General features: G+C 30.0%; 9 protein-coding genes and 1 pseudogene across 10 annotated transcripts, besides 2 other annotated features; 6 read left to right on the forward strand and 4 right to left on the reverse strand.

Annotated features, from left to right (window-relative positions):
* Positions 1-58: 58 nt before the first annotated feature.
* On the reverse strand, positions 59-964 carry TVAGG3_0428420 (RNA binding; the record flags this gene model as incomplete). Its single annotated transcript, XM_001318257.2, has 1 exon — positions 173-943. One exon carries the CDS (start codon positions 941-943, stop codon positions 173-175), a length of 771 nt encoding a protein of 256 aa, XP_001318292.1.
* A 778-nt stretch (positions 965-1,742) lies between these two features.
* TVAGG3_0428430 (uncharacterized protein) lies at positions 1,743-2,865 on the forward strand (the record flags this gene model as incomplete). Its single annotated transcript, XM_001318258.2, has 1 exon — positions 1,749-2,537. One exon carries the CDS (start codon positions 1,749-1,751, stop codon positions 2,535-2,537), a length of 789 nt encoding a protein of 262 aa, XP_001318293.1.
* A 554-nt stretch (positions 2,866-3,419) lies between these two features.
* TVAGG3_0428440 (positive regulation of MDA-5 signaling pathway) lies at positions 3,420-4,049 on the reverse strand (the record flags this gene model as incomplete). Its single annotated transcript, XM_001318259.1, has 1 exon — positions 3,420-4,049. One exon carries the CDS (start codon positions 4,047-4,049, stop codon positions 3,420-3,422), a length of 630 nt encoding a protein of 209 aa, XP_001318294.1.
* A 536-nt stretch (positions 4,050-4,585) lies between these two features.
* TVAGG3_0428450 (uncharacterized protein) lies at positions 4,586-5,763 on the forward strand (the record flags this gene model as incomplete). Its single annotated transcript, XM_001318260.1, has 1 exon — positions 4,586-5,473. One exon carries the CDS (start codon positions 4,586-4,588, stop codon positions 5,471-5,473), a length of 888 nt encoding a protein of 295 aa, XP_001318295.1.
* Positions 5,764-6,030: 267 nt separating this feature from the next.
* TVAGG3_0428460 (microtubule-severing ATPase protein) lies at positions 6,031-7,804 on the forward strand (the record flags this gene model as incomplete). Its single annotated transcript, XM_001318261.1, has 1 exon — positions 6,048-7,586. One exon carries the CDS (start codon positions 6,048-6,050, stop codon positions 7,584-7,586), a length of 1,539 nt encoding a protein of 512 aa, XP_001318296.1.
* A 955-nt stretch (positions 7,805-8,759) lies between these two features.
* Positions 8,760-9,298: a mobile genetic element.
* A 728-nt stretch (positions 9,299-10,026) lies between these two features.
* Positions 10,027-11,253, forward strand: TVAGG3_0428480 (DNA/RNA polymerase superfamily; the record flags this gene model as incomplete). Its single annotated transcript, XM_051233706.1, has 1 exon — positions 10,027-11,253. One exon carries the CDS (start codon positions 10,027-10,029, stop codon positions 11,251-11,253), a length of 1,227 nt encoding a protein of 408 aa, XP_051103436.1.
* Positions 11,254-11,430: 177 nt separating this feature from the next.
* TVAGG3_0428490 (DNA/RNA polymerases family) lies at positions 11,431-13,494 on the forward strand (the record flags this gene model as incomplete). Its single annotated transcript, XM_051233707.1, has 1 exon — positions 11,431-13,494. One exon carries the CDS (start codon positions 11,431-11,433, stop codon positions 13,492-13,494), a length of 2,064 nt encoding a protein of 687 aa, XP_051103437.1.
* A 125-nt stretch (positions 13,495-13,619) lies between these two features.
* On the forward strand, positions 13,620-15,197 carry TVAGG3_0428510 (integrase core domain containing protein family; the record flags this gene model as incomplete). The annotated part of the gene is made up of 1 exon (XM_051233708.1): positions 13,620-15,197. The coding sequence occupies one exon, from the start codon at positions 13,620-13,622 to the stop codon at positions 15,195-15,197; it is 1,578 nt and encodes a 525-aa protein (XP_051103438.1).
* Positions 13,620-23,018: part of a mobile genetic element that runs on past the window's edge.
* Positions 15,914-16,739, reverse strand: TVAGG3_0428530 (annotated as a pseudogene). The gene has a single exon. A coding segment is annotated over exon 1 (826 nt).
* Positions 19,354-20,223, reverse strand: TVAGG3_0428540 (phage tail repeat-like family; the record flags this gene model as incomplete). The annotated part of the gene is made up of 1 exon (XM_051233709.1): positions 19,354-20,223. One exon carries the CDS (start codon positions 20,221-20,223, stop codon positions 19,354-19,356), a length of 870 nt encoding a protein of 289 aa, XP_051103439.1.

Consider the following 23,018-nt stretch of genomic DNA (forward strand, 5'->3'; position numbering starts at 1 on the left):
ACTATTTAAGATTAATAAAATGTTTATCAAGCTAAACAGATCTAGATCATTTTTATATCGCAGAAATAAAAATAATAGTTTTATTATTGATTACATAAGGGAATAGCGATTCTAGTTTATTAGTATAAAATCCATTTTCGTATTTTAAACATACATTGATATGGAGGACCGTTTAATGTCCACTCTTTTCAACTTTTTGGATTCCTCTTCTGAAACCTCCAGGGAGGGAGAATTCGATAGAAACGCGTGTACCCATAACATATTTTCCGCTCATTGATAACAACGCAGCCTCGGCATGACGAGTATCGTAATATTCAACAAATCTCTGTTGTGTTTTTGTTGGAGTACCACGAATTTGTCTGATTTCACCGAACTGCCCAAATATTGTAACTATTTGATCATCAGTAATACCCGCCGGAAGGTGGAATATAACAATAGTTCCATTATTCGGTGGCTTCTTTGGATCTAAAATAACTGGAAGTGGCGCAAATGAAACTGTGATAGTCTTGCCTTTCAGTTGTGATCCATTAAGAAGCAATTTAGAAGATGTAGCATTTCGAATATCATAATACTCAACAGTAAATTGGCCTTCTGATATTTTAGACATATCAACTTGCTTAACACCTCTATGGGTGTTAAATACTGCCATGATTTCACTTTCTGTCGTGGTTGGGTTGGCATTTGACACTTGAAGTGTTCGATTTTCGAGTTCGCCATATTCAGAGTATGATTGAGGAGAATATGTCTGCTTAGCAATAGGTGGTGAAGCTGGTTGTGGTGGAGGATTGAAAAATTCTTGAAGAGGTGGATCAAAAATCATTGGGCTCGGTGGAGGATCTAAATTCGATAATAAATCCCCAGGAAGTTGGCTTGGAGGTGTCCCCATCATATTAGGTGGGGTTGCTAGGAAATCACCCCAGCTATTGTGATCTGTACTATTCATAATTAATTAGTAAAAATAAACGCAGTGAAATTTTTGAAAACTATCTTAAATTTGAATAGTTTACAGAAATTTGTCTTTATTGCTTCCAGAATAAGTTGAAATACTATCAAATTCGTTTAAAATAGTTTCACTAAACAGCAACTATAGCAGTTAGTCTTGATGATTTTCGCCAAAACTTAATGTACTTGCATACAAATTATTGTGAATTTTTTTATCATCATAATTACTAAAGTCTATGTAGGCAATGATAGCTCCAATAGGTTTATATGTTCATTTGCAATGCATTTCTGTTCATTGACAACATTATTCCAAATCAGAAATCAAAAGTTAAAGAAATGATAATGCATTAATTCTTAATCAGCTAGTACCGGATACTTAATTGTGTAGAATCATTGAGGAAAATGAGGATTTCTTTTTTTCAATTTCATGTGAAATAACTCGAAATCTAAGCATTCAATACGATTTACAAATTCTCTGGTATCAAAATAGATAATTAATGGAGAATTTGATTATAATAAGGTAATGACTTTGCATTCATTGGTATTAGAATAACTTCTTACGAATACTCATTCATATAGTATTGCACACATTTATCGTGTGCTTTCGCCACTAATGCAATTGATATACATGTGCAAAAATTAAAGATATTGTAATATTAATGAATTCTTAATGTTTGGACTGGATAAATGATACAAATAGATTATAATGTGGTAAGAGATAATATAGATCACTACTTTTTAGTTCAATACATTCAAAAAAATTACACCATAATTGTCACTTTTTATGAGAAAAATAACGTGCATAAATGACTGTTGTACCAGACGAAGAGAGTAGCGAAGAGCATTCACAAGTATACGAAGAACCATTTCCAATACCACGTTTAATGAAAATTTCAAACCCTAAACCTGCTCTCGTGCCAAAGTACACAGCTTTAGTGGAAGAATTTAATTATGATCTATTTCAACTATACTTCAGTCTTGTTAACTATCATATAAAGTCATACGATCTAAATCCAAATCAGGTATTTTCACCTGCTTTGGAGACATTCTGTACAGCATTCGATAATGAAGGAGATAACGAAGAAGGTCAAAGTGAAGGTAAGAAGAAATTAGATCCAAAGCGACTTGCCGAACCTGAATGTGTTGTTGGACGTAATCATGTTGTTAGAAAATTCCTTCTTGTTTGTCAAAAAAGATTTTTCGAATTAACAGCTCAACCATCCTTAACTAAGATTGCAGTGCTTCACAATGAGTTATTCTACGCATCAGAAGTGCTCAGACAGCATAATCCTGATCAAGAAATGATGAATTTTTGTGATATGCTCATGGCAGATACGTTCGACTTATATAATGCAGTCATTGGCGATATTATTAATAACCAATACTGGAATGCTGGTAAAAATGTCGAAGAATTAATAACAGATTTACTTAAGAAAGAAATTCTAACAATACGTAACTTAAACAGAGAAACATTCCAGAGGATGTCTTCATGTGCAATTCAGCGCGCATTAGATAAAGCACCACCGGGCCAAGCTGGTAAAATTAGGGGATGGGCGAAAGATAATGAAATTGTATTCGAAACAGATGGAAAGTAATATTTGTTATTTTTGTTGGCATTAACATTCTATTTATATTTGATATTCAATAATAAAATTACCATTATTATTTTTATTTGTTAATTTCTTCCATCATGGACTATTTGCTTTCAAAAATTTCTCTATGTAATTAGTAAATAGCATGATCTCAGTATATTTTCATAAAATTGTATTTTGAAAAAGTTTGATATTCATATTAAAATCATTACAGTTTCGGTTTAGCCTTTATAATTAATATCAAAATTAGTGAGATATATAATTTATTTAGGAGTTTGATTTATAATCAAATCAAAGAAGTTCATATTGATTTGAGAAAACCCACCACTTCAGTATGACCTTCTTTTGATGCAAGAATTAATGAAGTATCTCCATTATTATCCTTTGCACCTTTATCGGCTCCAATAGAAATAAGGTATTTGACAACTTCAAAATGACCTTTTTGTGATGCACATATGAGTGGTGTTTCCCCATATTTGTTTCTTGCTTCTTTATAAGCCCTAAAAGAGATAAGATATTTAACAACTTCAAGATGACCTTCAGATGACGCCTCAATGAGTGGAGTATATCCGTCATTATCCTTTGCATCTTTATCAGCTCCAACAGAGATAAGATATTTAACAACTCCAAGATGACCTTTAGATGACGCCCAAAAGAGGGGAGAATATCCGTCATTATTTTTTGCATCTTTGTCTGCTCCAACAGAGATAAGAAATTTGACAACATCAAGTTTACCATTTAATGATGCATAAATAAGTGGAGTAGAACCATATTTACTGTTTGCTTCTATATCGGCTCCAACAGAAAATAAATATTTAACAATATCAAGATATCCAAAAGCTGATGCTCCAAAAAGTGGTGTCCATCCATCATTATCTTTTGCTTCTATATCAGATCCATAAACACTTCAACAAATGTGTCAATAACTTTATTTTGAGGCATTTTGTCTGGAATTTCTCTCAAAAAACAGCAAATCTGATAAAAGTCGTCAGAATTCTTATATTCTACCATTCGAGATAAACAATTCATTTGATTACTATATTCCTTTAATTTTTCATTATCTGTACTAAGTAAATTTATCTTTTCATTAAATGTTTGCACCTGTTTCTTCAAATCAACTATCTCGAGCTGGTGATTTTGTATTGTTTTTTGAAGATCAGAGATAGAAGATTTGGAAGTGTTTAATTGTGTAACTAAAGATGTGACAGCATCAATAACATCATGTAGAATTGCCAGATTTAGATTTTTTGCAGCAAATTGTAGAACATCTATCATTTCATCAACATTTTTAAAGGAAACGTGTGAACCACAAATGTATTTGAATAGTTTGCTGCTAGAATACATCGCCTTTCCTTCTTTGAGAAGAGAAATGTAATTATCGGATGTTAGATTAGCGTGTTTTAAGATTTTATTTGCATCACCCTTGTCAAATAGGGAAAAGAATGTACCTTCTTCAATAAATGATTTAATTTCTTTGGCATTATACTCATAATCGATGATTAGACTTCCGCTCATTATTTTTTTTTTTATAAAAGTCGTAACATCAATTTATTATCATTTGAATAAATAATAATTCTTATGTAGATACAATGAATTATATTAAGATGTAGGATGTAATGTTTCTGTATTCCATTGATAAAGTGGCAAGTTTGGATATTTGATCAATTACATATAGTACTTGACTAATCATAATAAGATTAAAGAAAAGAAATTTATTAGTAATATTTAAAATATTTTATTGAATTTGATATTTCAAGGAGTAAGCTTGTAAACGTAAAAACCAGCAATGTTCAAAACTTGTGGACTTCAGATATCAACCAAGATTCACCAAATGAAAACCCCAATATGAAATTATTTTTCTGTATTTCACGCATTTAGATTGTTATTGAAATTAAGATACTGTAAAAATCATTGGCCATCCTTATAAGGTACTAATCAAATATGAATTGTTTGAATTCAAACTTTGTCATTGTTATACAGGATTGTTGGAATAAGTACATGAATGGCATATTATATTGTTAATATTGTTATCATTTTGTCATTTTTTATCAATGGATGTTTCTTTATCTCAACTTGGAGCATCAATTTTTGATAAAAAACGTGAATTAAACAGAATTAGAAGTGAAATGCGTACACTGGTTAAACAAGAAATAGCCGCAGCTGATGAAATTATTGCAGAAAATAAAAAAACGTATTTAGAAAAAGAAGAATCTGAATTATCAAGTATTGTTGATAAACTATACGATCTTACAGTTGATGTTTCAGACCGAAAATTCGTTGATGGAACTCTAAAAAGAAATATTAGAGAAAATTTACAAGAAGTCATTTGTTCCGTTGATCAAATCACTAATCAATATATGAAACAGTACTTTGAACAATATTCTAAAAAATTACAGCATAGAATAAATTTAGATCGTGCTTTTGTTGATATTCCTGAAAATAACACTGATATTGATATATATTTCGGAGCATTTTCTAAAGTAACTGATTTAAATACTAAAAACGATTATGTTACTCTCTTGTTAGAGCAAATTGAACAAGAAACTCAACGATGTCAAATTCAAAATCAATTAACAATGGATGCACTCAATAATTTAATAGACCAAAAGAAATCAGAAGAAGATGAAATGATAGAACTACAAAAAAATATATCACAGATGGGTTCAACACCAAAAAATGAGTATTCTCCAGCTTCATATGCAAAAATTGCTAAAAATTACCTAGATTCTATAAATTCACAAAAGAATGATGCATTTTATAATTGTGTTAATTCAATTTTGCAAGAAATTATTTCAGATGATTCATCGGAAGAAAATATTGAAAATTCACTAAAAGAAATTGAAGGCTTAGTTTCTAATGATGCGGATCAAACTATTCCTGATTATAAAGCTGCCGTAGAAAGAATTTCTGAAAAATTCAAAAAATTCAACAAAAAATAGATGAACAACAATCTGTTCCTTAGTACAGCTATAGATACTATAAGATTTCTTTCATGGTATTAGCTCTGTGTTAATCTCTTTTAATTAGATGCATCGAAATCATATAAAACTAGGTTCATTTTGCCTTTTATATGAAAACTTCTAAATTAAGCGCATGTTTTAGAGATATACTTCTTAAATATTTGTCGAAAATTTATATGCTTTATTGATATTATAAATATCAAACTTGATATCATTTGTTAACTTTCTAATAAATATAAAACTTTGTTGTACTTTTATCTATGGTTGAGTAATTTTAAAATGAGTATAAATCAATAAAATTTTGAACGAATATTCGTTATAAATAGGAGCATAATGTTTGTTTTTAACAAAGCACAATGATTCAAATCTGGGTTATATGTTATTGATCTAAAAATAACGAGATTTGTAAACTTTATTCAATGAAAGTAACAATAATTCATAAATGGCTATATGCATAATCTAGATAAACCGTATTTAATTCTATCCATCCAAGAAAAAACGCTTAAAACCAAAGATCTGTCTAAAATTTTCACTGTTCTCAATCTAAAAAAAAATGGATCCACTTGCTTTGCATCCTTTCCTTGCTGATGTCAGTGAAGCTCGACAGCAAGCGAGGATTGAAGACTATGAGAATTCTATAAAATACTATGATCAAGCTCTTGAAAAAATTGAAGATGAAATCGCTGTTTGTCATAATATTGAAACAAATCAAAAATGGAACAAAATGCAAAAAGAAGTTCGCGATGAAAAGGATTCTGTACTTAGAATTAAGCGCGCTTTTGATAAAATTTTAAATTCTATCGATACTGCAATACCAAAACGTCAACCACAAGGTGACGGAGATGACGAAGCTCTCGAACCACCTCAAGTGAAGCAGCAACGTCGTTCTCCAGAGCCACCTCGTGAATTTAAGCCTCCAGAAAGGAGAAGAGATTTACCAGGCCAAAAGCATCAGAGTCCTGTTGGCCAAAGACGAAGCCATGCTTCACCACAGATAGGAGTTGCAGGAAAGCATGTCCAACCTCGTCCAAGAGTCATGGTTGACAATCCAATCAAAGCAGGAAAGCCAAGAGTGTCAGTAGCCCCACCAAAAGGCGAACAAGGCCAAAATCGACCACCAAATCCTCAAGCAAAGAAAGCAAATCAAGAAAAATCCCCTGCAAAAACACCAGATCCACTCGATCCGTCTACAAATCCTTTAGTACAACAAATTATCGATATGGGTATTCTCATTCGAGAACCTAATATACAATGGTCATCAATTGCTGGCCTCGCAGGCGTTAAAAGACTTTTAAGGCAAAATCTTGTTATATTACCAATGCGTCCTGACATTGCTAAAGGTTTACTTGCACCATGGAAGTCAGTATTGTTCTACGGACCACCTGGTACCGGTAAAACTTACTTAGCTAAAGCTGTAGCAACAGAATGTAAAAGAACTTTCTTCAACATCACGGCAGCAACAATTACATCTCGATTTCTCGGTGAAAGTGAAAAACTCGTTAATTACTTATTCGCTTTGGCCAACCAAATGGCTCCAGCAACAATTTTCTTCGATGAAGTAGATTCAATCGCTTCTCAACGTGGCTCGGGTAATGAAAATGAAGCAAGCCGTAGAATTAAAGCCGAATTACTTACACAACTTGAAGGAATTGACGGCGCATCAGATAAAGCGTCAGTTTTCGTTCTTGCAGCTACAAACTTCCCATGGGACCTCGACGAAGCTCTTTTGAGAAGATTCCAGAAGAGGATTTACATTCCGCTCCCTGATTACGACGGAAGATTAGAAATTTTAAAGATGTCGATTTCGGAGAACGCTAGTCCCGATTTTGATTACGAGGGATGGGCCAAGAAGCTTGACGGTTATTCCTGTGCTGATGTTACGAACCTTTGCAGAGATGCAGTTCAAATGGTTTTTGATAAGTTTACTTCTATGATAGATACCCAAGAATTCCTTAATATGCCAGCAGAGAACGCCAAGATGATCGTTACTAACAATGATTTCGGCGTGGCAGTCGCAAAAAGAAGACCTTCTGTTGATGCAGCCTCCCTCAAGAAATATGATGATTGGCGCCTTTCAAAAGGTGCAGAATAAACTGTTCTGTATTTATCTTTCTCACAAAAAAAGAAATTATTTTTTGATATTTGATTATTTAATGATGATATCTGAAAATTTATGGTGGATTTTGCATTAAAATATTGTCCGCTTTAACTTTTGATTCTCGAAATTTTTCAACATTCATATTTCGAAATGTTTTTTCTTAATTTTTTTCTTAATTTTTTTTGTTTCAAGAAAATTTTGGAAACAAAAACTTAACAAAAATCAAATTTAAAACGATAGATTTATTACATTTTAAATAATACATATAAATAATAAATAAAAACATAAAAATGATTTTTTTAGAATTTTTTTGATTGTCACAGAAGTGTTTCAACCTCCAATTGAATACAAAGTTAGGTTAATATGATTTTAAAATATATATTTCATATGTGATTTCATATTAAAAATGAAAAATACCTAAATTTAAGTTTGAGAAAATAAGGGTTTCGTTTTGCTAAAATTGTCACTTTTATAGCATATTTGTTTTTGGATGTTTTGCGAAACCAAAAAAAAACTATGATATACAATGTGTGTGTAAAGAAAATACTTTATTTACTAGTTAAAAAATCATTTGGTATTGATCAAGTTATTTTTTCTGGATAAGATATTATATGGATAATTGGATAGAAAATACAATTATATAATCTTGTACCTGGTTTAATTAAGCTAATTGTCATCAGAAACTTGTAATTTTTATGAATTTCAGATTTTCTTTTCATTACTGCTTTTCTTAATAGGTCAAGTTCTTATTTACGTTATAAAGTATGATATTTACAAATATCAAGTTATCATGTTTTTTGAGAAATTATGAGTAGTATATATGATGGGTTGTGTGACTTTTTTTGTAAACGTAAGAATTCATACAATATCGAGCGATTTTGTATCATTTTTTTTAACATATGAAGTAAAAAATGTATGATTCTTACGGTTTTTTATTCTTACATTTTTGAATAAATCAAGATTTAAAAAATTTTCAAAATTGTAAGACATTTACACTCAGCCCATACATAATGAAATAAAAAATAATTTTTTTTAAAAATCATTTTAAAATAATTTATTTTATCTTTTATAAAAGAAGCTATATATAGATGATGTCAGATATTCCGCGATTAATTAAACATTGTTTAAATCCTGAATGGAATCAATGAATTCATAATCAAAGACCTCATAAACGAGAAAAATAAATGAGAAACTAATGATTATTTGAATTTATGAAAAATAAACTTTTAAAATTAATGTCTTACATTTCTGAATAATTTATTTTTATTTTGTATGAAATGAGCGTCAAAACTAACGACGTTAAAAATTGGGATTCACAAATGAGGAAATAAAGGATATATTAGAGGAGGCAGGTTATGAAGTTAATAAATATTATTTAAGAAATTGTAAAAAATTTGCCGAGTTCTTAAATGAGTTTGATTATGATGGAAAAATGAATAAAGATGATGTTATAAATTTCTTATATCCCACATCTAAAAAGAAAGAAAAACCTAAAGAACCTGATGTTTTCCCTGAATATTATGAAGAACGAATTAAAGATGATGAATATGATGAAATTGAAAGACTGGAAAAAATAAGAGATGAAATAGATGAAAAAATTAAGGAATTAAGAGAAGTTGAAAAATATAATGAAAATGAAGTAGAGGGTTTAATGAATATCCCAGCTTCAGAATCAAAAGTTCAGAAATCTCATGAAGAAAGATATAAAAATTATGTCTCAGAATCAATACAAAATTTATTAGATGGTGAAATAGACGAAACACTTTCAGAAGAAGGTACTAAATTTATTCGTAAACATAAGCTACAGTTTATTGATAATGAAGAATACCCCTCTATATTACTTTCACCACCTTTAGATTCCGAAAAATTCAAAAAAGCTCTTAAAAACGTGACATATGCAACTAATACGATTAAGAAAGAAGATCATGATATTTACACAAATTATTATTTAAATAAATGCACGGGTGTTGATAAAGTTTTTGATTTATTAGATAAAATATCAAAAGAAACCATTGGAACATATAAAATTTTATGTGATTGTGGTTTCATTGTTGAAGATACCAATAATGTTTCATATGAAAGAACAGCACCGAAGGAAGACGAAGTGGAAAGGTCAATACCATTCGTTATTAAGAATATAAAAGATATGAAAACGTATAAACATTATATTTATTCATTTATTTCAGAAAAAATGGAAGCAACCCATAAAACATCTTCTCATCATTTTATAGCTATTCATACATTCCTTTTCAAAGTTGTGAAATTAAATAAGACAGGAATTAGATTTAATGTATCAGGGTACGCATTCTTGAGTAAATTAAAATGTATTCGTCACGTCGCGGATGATAAAAATTTATGTGTTCTTAATTCATTTTATGGGCTTTAAAAAATAAACTTTATTTTTATTTATTTTTTAATTTTTATTCTTACATAAATGAACAAAAACGGAACAGCTAAAATGAATGATAATCAAATAAGAGCCGAAGGTAGAAGGTTATTTAAACGCTTCTATAACATTCCTGATGGTGTTAATCCTAAAACTCGTAGAAGTTATTTAAATGAAGCCATAGATGCATATGAAGGATTTGACATTTCATCAGAAAGTGAGAGGTTAGCAAGAATGTTAAACGTTAATATTGATTTTTATTATTGTGACCCTCAACCAGAAGACGTAGACATTAACAAGGTAGACTTTCCATTAGTGGAATCAATAATGATAGATCCAGAATTTGAAACAGTAAATATTTTATTAACACAGAGTCCATGTGGAAAACGTCACGCTGACAGAATTACAGACGTTGAAGCACTCACAGGATATAAAGTTTGCCCCTTTTGCAAAGAAGAAGTATATTCTATCCGTGATGATCCAGAAAGGAAAAACCAAAGAAGATTTTTAAAACATTGTGAGAAATGTAAAGAAAATAATGGAAGATTAATTCAAGACGTTCAATTGCAAAACACACAACAACCATATGCACCACATATTACGAAACAGAAGATATATCAGTGGCTATTAGCACATAATTTGCAGGAATATTATAAACCAACAAGATATTATATTACTTTTGACTTTGAAACATTAGAGACTAAAGAAGAATTACAACTTTCTGAGTGTGCAACTTTGAATGCTTACTTAAAACCATTCATGGTATCATCAACGGTTAAATTAAACGATAAAACATTTACGAGGAATTTTTGCTTAACTTCGAGTGATTCTTTTATTTCTGATTGGATTGAGTTTTTATTTTCAACCTGTTCATTAGTTGTTGAATCAAATATGAGTCAATATGAAGAATTATTGAAGCCGCAAACGGTGGGGGCTTTGTCTCATACATTAAATGAGAAACAAAAGGAAGCAATGAAAGAGCTTTTAGATGAAGAATTTAATAAAGTGAATATCATTGGTTTTAATTCGGGAAAGTTTGATTTAAATTTAATTCTTCATGATTTAAACACTGCAAAATGGAAAATAAAATCAATGCTGGGTTCTTCTTCTCAATTTAAGCAAGTCATAGTAAAGAAAACAAACTGTCCATATGAATTAAGATTTATTGACATCAGAAATTATATAGCGGGGGGAACATTAGACCAATTCACTCAAGATTTCGGAAACAATAAATCACGTGTTAAATCCTTTTTCCCTTATCAATTCATCACATGAGAGAATTACGAAGAAGAATTATATAAAGTGGAACCATTCACTCAAGATTCATTTTATTCAGCATTAACTCAAGAAACTATATCAGATAGTGATTATCAAATATATCTCAATGATGCTAAAAATTTTGAGAATAGATTAGAATATTTTATTCATTATTGCAATAAAGATGTTGAAATTATGATTGACCCAATCGATAAAATTATTGAAGAAACATTTGTTTATAAAATTGATATGCTTCATAATCTTTCTTTATCATCGAATGCTTCAATGATTCGTTACGCTTTAGCATATAAAGACTTTAATCCTAATGAAAAATATCCTGAGGAAGAGATAGAATCAAGTTTTGAATTAACAAAAAAGTATTGGAAATATAAAATTGATTCATATAAGAAACAAGATGAAAAGGCGAAAAGAGATACTAAAAATAATGTTTCAATGGATGATTTTCAATACTATCACGATTTAATCCTTTCATCTAAATGCAAAATGTGTGGTAAAGCGTTTACATATGTAAATAAACCAACATTGGATAGAATCGATAATGAAGAACCACATACCAAAGAAAATTGTCAGTTAATGTGTTGTTATTGCAATGTCGTAAAATCAAATAAAGATGAAGATGTTCAACGTTTAAGAATCAATTTAAGAAATTATGCATTAAAAAATAATTTACCAATGACTTTAGATTCAGTTGAAGCTTATCACATTCTCCGTAATGGAATTACTGGTGGTCTATCAAATGTTCAACATCGTGTTAATCTTAAAGGAATCACGCACATTAATAGACTTTCATATAGTCCAGAAACTAAAACTGTATCAAATGAGGACACCACCAACATTATGACTCATTTCGTTGGTGTTGATTTTAATTCATTATATCCTTCATCATTTTCATCTAATCCTCATGATTTCATTCAATATACTGACCATAAAATGTATATGCCGGGAAGATTGAATGGTGTTATCATTTGTGATACAGCAACAAAGAAAGCAAAAGCACTGGGAATTATTAGAAAGAAAAATACTTTATTCGTGGCTGAAGTAAAGGGTCACATTGATGAAAAATACATTAATGATTACATAAACTTTTTACCGATAATAAGAAACTTAGATATTATCACAGATGAAAAAACAATTGGCAGTTTTATGTATAATTACATGAAATCAAACAATCTACCAGTTGACCAGAAACAGAGAAAATTAACTCAGTTAGCATCAACACACAACCAATATCAACCATTTTCTTCTTATTATCTTTGGTATCTAATCGACAGATTTCATTTTATCATCGATGACATTCAATCAATTTTAACATTTACTAAAAACACTTGTTTTAATGAATTTGCGAACAAATTTATGAACGAAAGACAAAAGGCTGAATTAGAAGGAAATAAAGGAAAAAGTTTATTTTGTAAGATTTCGCTTAATGGATCATATGGTTACGATGCAATGAATACACAAAATTACACAAAGACTAAAATAATGAATGCACAGAAGGCACGCGTTGCATGTATGTCAAATAAGTTTAAAAACATAAGAGAAATAGGAGAGGATACGTATCAAGTGATGCTCAAAGATAGATTTTATAGATGTGATACATGTTTACAAGAGGCATTCTTCACTTTAGATAATGCTAAATACTGGTATTTGGTTTTCATTTATGATTCTATGTATAAATGTATGAATCTTAATCGTTTTCATTTCATTGAAGGTGATACTGATTCATCTTATTGGGCAATCGCTGGCGATCCAAATCTTCCTAACACTCAAGCATTTCAAGCAATTGTTACCGATAAACAATTTTATGATAAAAACATTTTCAAATTCGCACCATTTGATTTCTTCTGTTTTGATGAGAAATTTAAACCTAAATTAAAGAATAAAGCTGAAGAAAAAGCACATGAGAAGAAGTTATTGGATTTAGCAATTGAGAAACAAGGTGATAACATGGTTGCTTTATGCCCCAAGTGTTATACATCATTCAACGGTTCAATTGATGGAAGTGATTTTAAAAAGATTGCACAAAAAATGAAAGGTGTTAGTTTACGACAAAATAAACAATTAACACCTAAAAATTATTTGGATATAATAAATGATAAAGTGATATTTGATGGTCAGAATATTAATTTACAACTTAAAAACGGGTCAATGACTCGCTTAACAATCGGTAAGACTGCATTAACAGGAGCACACACTAAGGCTGTATGTTGTGAAAATGGATGTTGTATGCCATTTATTTAATACAATTTAAAATTTTATTTTTAATAAAATGCCACAGAAGAGACAAAAGGAACCGTTGAATGATGGTTTTGATTCTTGATCAAAGAGGTGGGCGCCCTTAAAACATTTATTTTATTTTTATATAAATGGATGATTTTAAAATTTTATTGGATGATGATGATGATGCTGGTAATTTTAAAATTCCAATGGATGAAATAGATTTTAAAATTTTAATTGATAATTTAATACGTGATCAAAATTTTCTTAGTTATTATGAATTAAAAGAATATCTCCAAGGATATGATAACATTATAATGAGTGATGATATGGATTATTATTATCTGTATTATAAAAATGAAGTTTTGAAATATCATGAAAGAATAATTTCTAAAATTAAAGACAAAATTGAAAATAATGAATATAAAAAGGGAAAAACTAAATCACAACTTAAACAATTGAAAGATTTCAAAAATAAAGTATTAACAGAAAAAGATATTGATGAATTATATAATTTATATAATCCTGAGCCACAAAAGCCAAAGGAACAAAATGCCCAGGTCATTCAGACCATAAATGATGCACGAGCTTTAATTTATGATTCATTAGTTAAACCACATTCAGCCCGACTTTTGAATGAAGATCAACTTTTGGAATTCATCCTTCAACATAAACTCGAAGCAGGAAAGTATATCAAACCTTTATATACAGCATATTTAAAACAAATGAATAAAATACATCCAGAATTAATGGAAGGAGGAATGAAATCCAAAACTTCATCATTCAAAATCAAAGCAGATAAAATTAAACCACTCGCAACACCAAAACCTCCAACAGTAGTACCTCCTCCTTCAGTTAATACTTCATCATTCACTTTATTATATCCATTTCAAACATTAAAGAAGCAAAAAGATTTTAAAAAGGGTTTCAAGATATTAAATAAACCAACTGACCCGAAAATTCAACCGTTAAAGGAAAAATTTAGTCGCCCTTCATTTGCACTATATCCATATTCATACGAAATCGATCATCTGGAATATTCAAAAGGAAACGTTACTTATTTATTTGCCATTAACATTAACACAAGATATTTATATTGCATTCCGGTGAAAGGGAAAACAGAACATGAAACAAGAAGAGCTATTCAATACTTACTAGATCATGAAAGAGTAGATAATATCAGGGGTGATGGTGATAAAGGATTTCAGGCAGCTATGGCTCATTATTTCCCACAAATTAATTTTTACTTTTCATCCTCTCCATATACGTTTCATAATAAAATAGTTGATGTGGTAATGAGAACTCTTAGAGATGCGTTAGGAGTTAACGGTCAGATATACTGGGATGGAAATCATGACTCCATCATACAGCAGTTAGTATATTATTACAATAATACATGGCATAGAACTATAAACATGAAACCAGTGGAAATGAAAAATGATATTTCAAAAGAATGGGAATATATTAGAAAGCAAATGGAAAGGTTAAATGATGTTAAACGTGAACAAATTAATTCGGGGCTCATGAATTTTAAACAAGGGGATAAAGTTTTGATTCATCTCGATTATGGAAAAACTGATAAATCAATGACAAAAAGAAGACGAAGATTTGACACAATAGCTGAATTTGTTAGATATATTAACGGTAATGTATTAGTTGAAGTTGACAATAAATTAATAGAAATTCCGATTTATTTTATTACTCCATTATATTTAAATAATATTTAATTTTTTTATTTCGTAAGAAATGAGTGACAACGAAGCAGCCAAGAGTCCAGACGATGAATATAAAAAGAAACTAAACAGAATTAAATCAAAAATATGCTATTACAAAAAGAAGCCGCAATGTGGTGGGGTTGAAAACGATCAAGAAATAATCGAAAAATTAGAAACTTATCGTTCAATCCTTAAACTGAGTGAAGCAAAAATAAAAGAATTTAATAGAATAAATAAATTGATTGGAAGAGATGAATTTAATAAAGATGAATTTTTAAACTCAATCCAAATTTAATTTTTTATTCCTCATCTTCTCGGTTTTCGTGGTTTGTTGTTTTTTAATTAGTTCTTGCATCATTTTTATCATTTCCTCCCTTGTTATGATTCGTGGTAAATTTTAAGCTTGTGGGGTATCCATTTATATAAAAATTAAATTTGATGTTATCGTTAATGTTTTCATTAATGGTTTTAGGTTATTCAATAATGAATTATTTTTGAAGAACTGAAGGTGCTACCATGTTGTCATATTGACGACATGACATTGTGTCAACATCACGAGAGGAAGGTAATAATGAATTATTTTTGAAGAACTGAAGGTGCTACCATGTTACCGGGTGCTACCAGGTCAAATAATTTCTTTTAAAAATAGTGACAACATGACATTTTGACAACAACATAGGAGGAAGGCAAAAATAAATTCAAATCACACTTTATAAAGCTTCATTTACAGGTATTTCATCATCAGTAAATGAATCCTCATTATCGTTTGGTTCAACCTGTTTATATAATCCTTTCATTTCTTCTTTCAAAACATAACACCATGTTTGTTTACCGTCTATTCTTCTATGTTTCCTATCACATTTATCCTTAATACTCATTTGAAAATTCTTGTCTTTCATGTCTGATGGTTTGCAGAATAAAGCATTTTCACACGTCATACCTGCACACAATTCATCATAATGTGTATTTATCCATACATCTATAGGATTTGATGATAATTCAATTAAATCTTGTTTGGCTTCAGTCATCGGTATGATTCGTACATTAAATGATGAAAGGTCGTAATTGATAAAATACGTCAGTAAATTATCATAAAATTCCTTAGTGCATGAATTCATCAAATTCTTGAAATAATCAAATTGACCCTTAAATTTACCATTAACTCTTAAAACTACGTATCTTCTGTCTCCAACTTCAATTTTGACAGGGTAGACGTTATTAGTTACCAAAATGAAATTGGCAACATTCTGAGCAGTTCTTCTGGGTTGATTCTTTTCATTAATTCTAATCTCATTATCCGTAATAATTGATTTCAAAGCGTTGAAGTTTGCGAGTCTGTCTTCACCTACATTCTTGAGTTCATTAAGTACAAGAAACATTTTATTCTCAACTACTGAATTGAAATTACCGTTAGCTCACTTATTTCAGTAATGTTTTTTACATGAATAACCGGCGAGAAGTTCAGAAATATGTCTGTAAATCTGTTTTTACCTGTTCCTGAAGTCCTTTCAAAATAATTGCTGTTTCATTCTTGATTCCAGGATGTTGAATCATTGATGCAATCCACCCGAGAAGGTATTTATACACTTCATCGTTATTATCACAAATGGCTTCTTTAATGAAATCCATAAAACATCTCAATTTTTGAGTAATCTGGTTTTTCGAGAACGTTGTATTTATAACCTTGAAACGTTGAGAAAACATCTGGAGAATCAGATTTAAAGCAAACACCCTTAACGGTTAAATGAAGACAATTGATTTAGTAGTACATCCCATGCTGTTATTGTTTTACCTTCTTCTTTAAAAATTTAATCATTTTGAGTGACTCTTTCATGTTTGATTGAAGAACGAATGATATTTGATTCATTTTGTCGTGGATATTATAGTCCTTTTGAATGAAGTATTTATTTCCACAATCTACAAAACGGATTACACGTGATAAATCCTCAATTACTTCAGAACTGTTTTTATACTGATGATTTTCAGCCTTGCGTCTAATATCTGTTATCAAAAACGAGTCATCAAGTTTTATATCAAATGTTATTTTTGGCTTACGTAATAAAGGCAAAACGTATTCATCATAATATTCCTTTTGATATAGTTTTAGAATCTTCACTAAAACAAATGGAGAAGTCATTAAATGTGCATATCTATCACGTGCATTTTCAAAATTATTTTTTGCATTTTCTGTTAAATTGCAGAAGTTATAAACGTTATCGTATGCTTCATTAATTAAATGATTAGGTAACGAATTAATTGCTTGAAACAGTGTGAATAATGTAACTTCTTTTTCTAAATTCATGTTTCCACCGTCATTATGTACTTCAAAATCACAGATGCCATCAACTATGCTCTGAGCAAGTTTATCGTCAATGTTTACATTTTTGTTTTCATTCATTATACTCTTTATTTCTTCATTCTTTTGTTCAACTTTTACCTTAATATTCAAATCATTTAATATATCATTCACTGTTCTGGTTAATGTTGAGTCATAACTTCCACGAATGAATGAGTATGTATTGATTGATTCTGTTGCATTCTTGCGAACTCTTGAATCAGCCATAACCACTAATGAACGCTTTGAATCATCCATAGAAGTCATGATATCAATATCATAATCATTGCAGGAATAACATTTAATCATTCTGTTCGAAACTGCATAGAAGAAATTAGTGTTGCAATAAATGTGAAGACCTCCAGAAGCGGTTTTAACGATAACATCTTCATCCGAAAGTTTTGATAAAATGTCTTTTCTAACTGTTTCTTTAAGTTCATCATCGTATGATTTATTGATATCAACATCTATAATCGTTAAATTTGAAATTTTATTTACTAATAAAGCCATACCAGTTTTCCTTCCTCTTCCTCCATCATGTTTGAGGTAGTTATGTAAATCAATCGTGTTTTCACCAATTCTTTCGTTGAGGGTTTTAGTTTCTGCCATAACTAATTCCTCAACTAATGAATCAATAACTTTTTCATCAGAAACGATATAGTCACTATTGTTGTTTGTTGCTGTCATTTATGTAGGAATAAAAAAATAAATATAATTTTAAAACTAACTTTATTTTTGGGCTACATCAAATTTCCTATGTTGTTGTCAAAATGTCATGTTGTCACTATTTTTAAAAGAAATTATTTACCTGGTAGCACCGGTACATGGTAGCACCTCAGTTCTTCAAAAATAATTCATTATTGCCTTCCTCTCGTGATGTTGACACAATGTCATGTCGTCAATATGACAACATGGTAGCACCTTCAGTTCTTCAAAAATAATTTATTTTTGCCTTCCTCCTATGTTGTTGTCAAAATGTCATGTTGTCACTATTTTTAAAAGAAATTATTTGACCTGGTAGCACCCGGTAACATGGTAGCACCTTCAGTTCTTCAAAAATAATTCATTATTGCCTTCCTCCTATGTTGTTGTCAAAATGTCATGTTGTCACTATTTTTAAAGAAATTATTTGACCTGGTAGCACCCGGTAACATGGTAGCACCTTCAGTTCTTCAAAAATAATTCATTATTACCTTCCTCTCGTGATGTTGACACAATGTCATGTCGTCAATATGACAACATGGTAGCACCTTCAGTTCTTCAAAAATAATTCATTATTGCCTTCCTCCTATGTTGTTGTCAAAATGTCATGTTGTCACTATTTTTAAAAGAAATTATTTGACCTGGTAGCACCCGGTAACATGGTAGCAGTGAAATAAAATTTTGTTATCAGTTATTTTGTCATCATTTTATTAAGTTCATCTTTAGTAAATAATTTGAATGGATTCACTAATGTTCCACCTTGAGTCCCAACACTTGCCCTGGCTAATTGTGAAGAACCTGGGATAATTACTCCACGAAATGATTTCATTGGTATCATTAATTTAGAAATAGTTGGCTTAATTAATTTTGTCATTTATGATAAAAATAAAATTACATCATTTAAATTTTTTTCTTTCTCATTTTCTCATCCTGTTTTGGTTTCAGCAACTTTTCAAGTTGTTGTCTTGTCAGTAACTTTAATTTTAACTTTGGATCAAATATTGGGTTTCCATCTTTATCTCTTCCAATAACACCATATGGTAGAATCTTCATTTATACTAAAATAAAAATTTAAATTATGCCGTTCACTCTTTTGGAGCTCCTAAAGTTTGTTTCACAAACATTGAGCGTTCATTGAACTCTATACCATGCGTAAACTGTCATGTAAGGTGGCATGTAGTCTTTACTTTGTCCCGTTGTTTGTGTATATCCTGAAACGAAATGTGTATGGTTTCCTTCTCCCTGAGTGTCACTCCAGTAACAATTTATAGCAAACTTAACGTTATCTTTAACATCATATCCTTTACCTTTTGTCATTCCTGACCAATCCCAATATCTATGCTTATGCCAACCTGCTTGAGATGTGCTTAAATCTATGTAGTGACTGTGTGCAGGTAAATTTTCACCTGTAATCGTTTTACTTCCACCCATTTCCTTTGAAGAGTTTGCACAATACAAAAACCTGTCGACTATTTGTTCCCATGCACCAACACCAAACATTGCTTGAGGACCTCTCGCATCCATAGATGTATAAATAGAACCTACTGGGTTCATTAAATCAAACATATGAGATAATATAGGATTGTCTCTTTTGAACTTAAAATATAGCGCAACTATTTCAGGTTTCTTCTGGTTTGTGTCGGAATATTTTTTATAATATAATCTTATGTTTTCAGGGTAGGTAAAATCTTGACTATAATATTTATTTTTGTCATCTATATAATAATATACTATTCTCGTTTTTTCTATTGCATTATATCTTTTATATCTATAATAATCTAAATATAATGTTAACTTTTGTTCATCTACATGTGGTGTTCTCTCGTCATCTCCATAGTCATAATAATATGGTGCTGGAGCTAGGTTAGACAATGTCATATCTGTCATTTCATAAACTCTTAAATATTTCTTTTGTTCGTCTCCATATAAGTTTAAGTAACAGTTGTTGTCTAATGGAACTTTAACTTGTGTACCATCATTCTTTATATAGCTTACATACATTTCATTGTTATTTTTCGGAATGAGTTTACACCGTATACCATTTTTTAAGGAGTGTACAATTGCCATCTAAAATATTTATTTCTTCATAGACAGAAAAGTCACCAACAATAGTTTCAATATTTTCAGTTGTTCCTATCAAACTTTGGTATATTCCGTTGACATATTCATTATCTGCCTTCTTCTCTAACTCACTGTTGACATATTCCTTATCTGCTTTAAGGTCTAAACATCCTGAAACCCACCCTGTATCTGCTTTAAGGTCTAAACATCCTGAAACCCACACTGTATCTGCTTTAGATTTTAAAATATTTGATGTCCATTCATGATACCATTCAACCCTTTCTTTAATTTCATTATCTTTTTCATTAACATATTCCTTATCTGCCTTCTTCACTAACGCACTAGCCACATATTCATTATCTGCCTTCTTCTCTAACTCACTGTTGACATATTCCTTATCTGCTTTCTTCATTAACTCACTAGCCACATATTCCTTATCTGCTTTCTTCATTAACTCACTAGCCACATATTCCTTATCTGCTTTCTTCATTATGTCATTTAGGAAACCTTTTATGAATTCCTCATTTAAATTAAATCTTCCAATCTTCAAAACTTTAGGAAATGCATTTAATGCGTAATATCTTTGTTCTTCTGGTGGAATTGATGTTATATCATCCGTTATTCCTTTAATTTTTGAATTCATAAATAAAATTTCTTTTATATTTGATATCACTGCACCACCTTTGCAAACGAATTCGAAATGTTCATTTTTCAATACTATCTCCAAATCTCCATATTTCAACCTTTGCGTTTGTTCTGCCGTCTTTGAATTATATGCATATATGGCGTATGTAATGGTCTGAGGGACCTGGGTGCTTTGCGCCTTAAGTTGCTGTGGTTGCTGTTGTTTAATCATTTATTATGATTTAAAAATAAATATTTAATCCGTTATCTCATCAGCTATTTTTTCTATTTGAAATTGCCATAATATTTCATTCATAAATTCTAAATCACAATCAAATAGGTCAGTTATTCTAAATTTAATATTTGATAAATCTTTTGAATGAAGAATAAATGAATTCCCGGATAATTGAAACGGATATGATAAAGAAAATGTGTTTAAGTTGATGGATAAAATGTTTTGTATTGATGGGTAAGAGTTAGGGTCTAATGTTTGATGTGAAAATCTCATTGGGGTATTAACTTTATCACATTTGATTAAAATGAAATTGGAACCAGTGTCAGAATACAAAACATCCCCAACATCTTTTTCAAAATTTAATATCCCCAACAATGAACGAAAATGAGGAGTACAAAATTTAATTTTCAGCGGGAATTTAATAAGGTTATTTTTCATCAAGTTCAAAAAGTTTATCGGGTTTTGATTTAAAATTTTCTTCATACCATATGATAAATGATTCATTTAAATAACTTAAAATCGTGTTAATATCCCATTTCGTTATCACATTATTTATATACATATCATACGTTTTTTCATGGTCATCTTTAATAAATGATATATAATCTGAAGGGTCTAAAAGAATGGGATTAAATTTACCACTCACAGAAACGAGAGTAACATTATAAATTCCACTAACTGTTAAATTTAATTCACAGTTATTATTCGAAATAATATTGATAATTGACATTTTTATTACAATTAAAAATATGGTAAAGCGTTATTTTCCAGTGATAAATAAAACTAGAATAAGATTACCTCAAGAATTCATAAATTCAACGAATAAGAAATTCATTCATGTTATAAATTTTAGTGTTTTCAGAAAATATGAGTCAATGTCATATTCATCATCAGGTTATATTTCACTTCATTCAAATTTAGTTCAATCAAACCCATATAATGACCATTTCATAAGATTTTCAGATGGTATTAAAAATGTAATTGATAGATTAAAATATGAACAGATTGACAATATCGAATTTTTGGAATTTTGGTTTAAATATCCTGATGGAAAAAAGATTGAAGTTAAAGATAAAGCTGATACTATAACAAAAACAATTACAATGACTGATCCAGATAGTGGGAAACAAAAAGAAATAAAACAAACGATAGAAACTGGTGAAAGGTCAATTATTATTGATTATGATTCAAAGATTATTATTCGATAATGTTAATGCTTGAATATTAAATAGCCTTAACAAAGAATTTTTCAAGTGATATTTTATATTCATCAACTATTTTATTGTATATGTTATTATAAGTTAAATGTAGTTCAGTTGTTGTTCCATTCTTTGATATCTTAATTGTGCTAATATCCTTTATAGGATTTATTTTTGCAACTGTTCCGCAGCATGAAACCTCATCATCTATGAAAAATTGAATCTTAACGTCTGAATCTTGAACATCACAAAGAATGGCGATAATGTGAATTAATGATTCATAAGGTAAAATAATTAAACCAGATTGATCAATTAAATTTATTATTGAATCATAATTATTAATTATTATATCACGGTAAATTTTCATTAATTCAGAATTAATGTCTATTTTATATGGGTTATCAAGTGGTGCTGGGTATGTTGGATATGTGGGAATTTCAACGGGTTCTTTACCGGTTCAGATAAAATGATTGGGTCTCCATTCTCATGGTTTTCTTCATTCTCCTCATTCTTCGGTAAGTCACGAGTTAATAAATTTGGTTGAGTTGCTGACCTTGTTAATTCAGGACTAACATTAACTTTAACATTTTGAATAATTCGTGATTTATCATCATTTACGTTATAACCAACCGTAATCTCTGCTTTTGCGTTTGTGTTCTTTTGACTTGTGAAACGTC

Source organism: Trichomonas vaginalis, chromosome V, assembly GCF_026262505.1.
Source record: "Trichomonas vaginalis G3 chromosome V, whole genome shotgun sequence".
Classification (NCBI taxonomy): Eukaryota; Parabasalia; order Trichomonadida; family Trichomonadidae; genus Trichomonas; species Trichomonas vaginalis.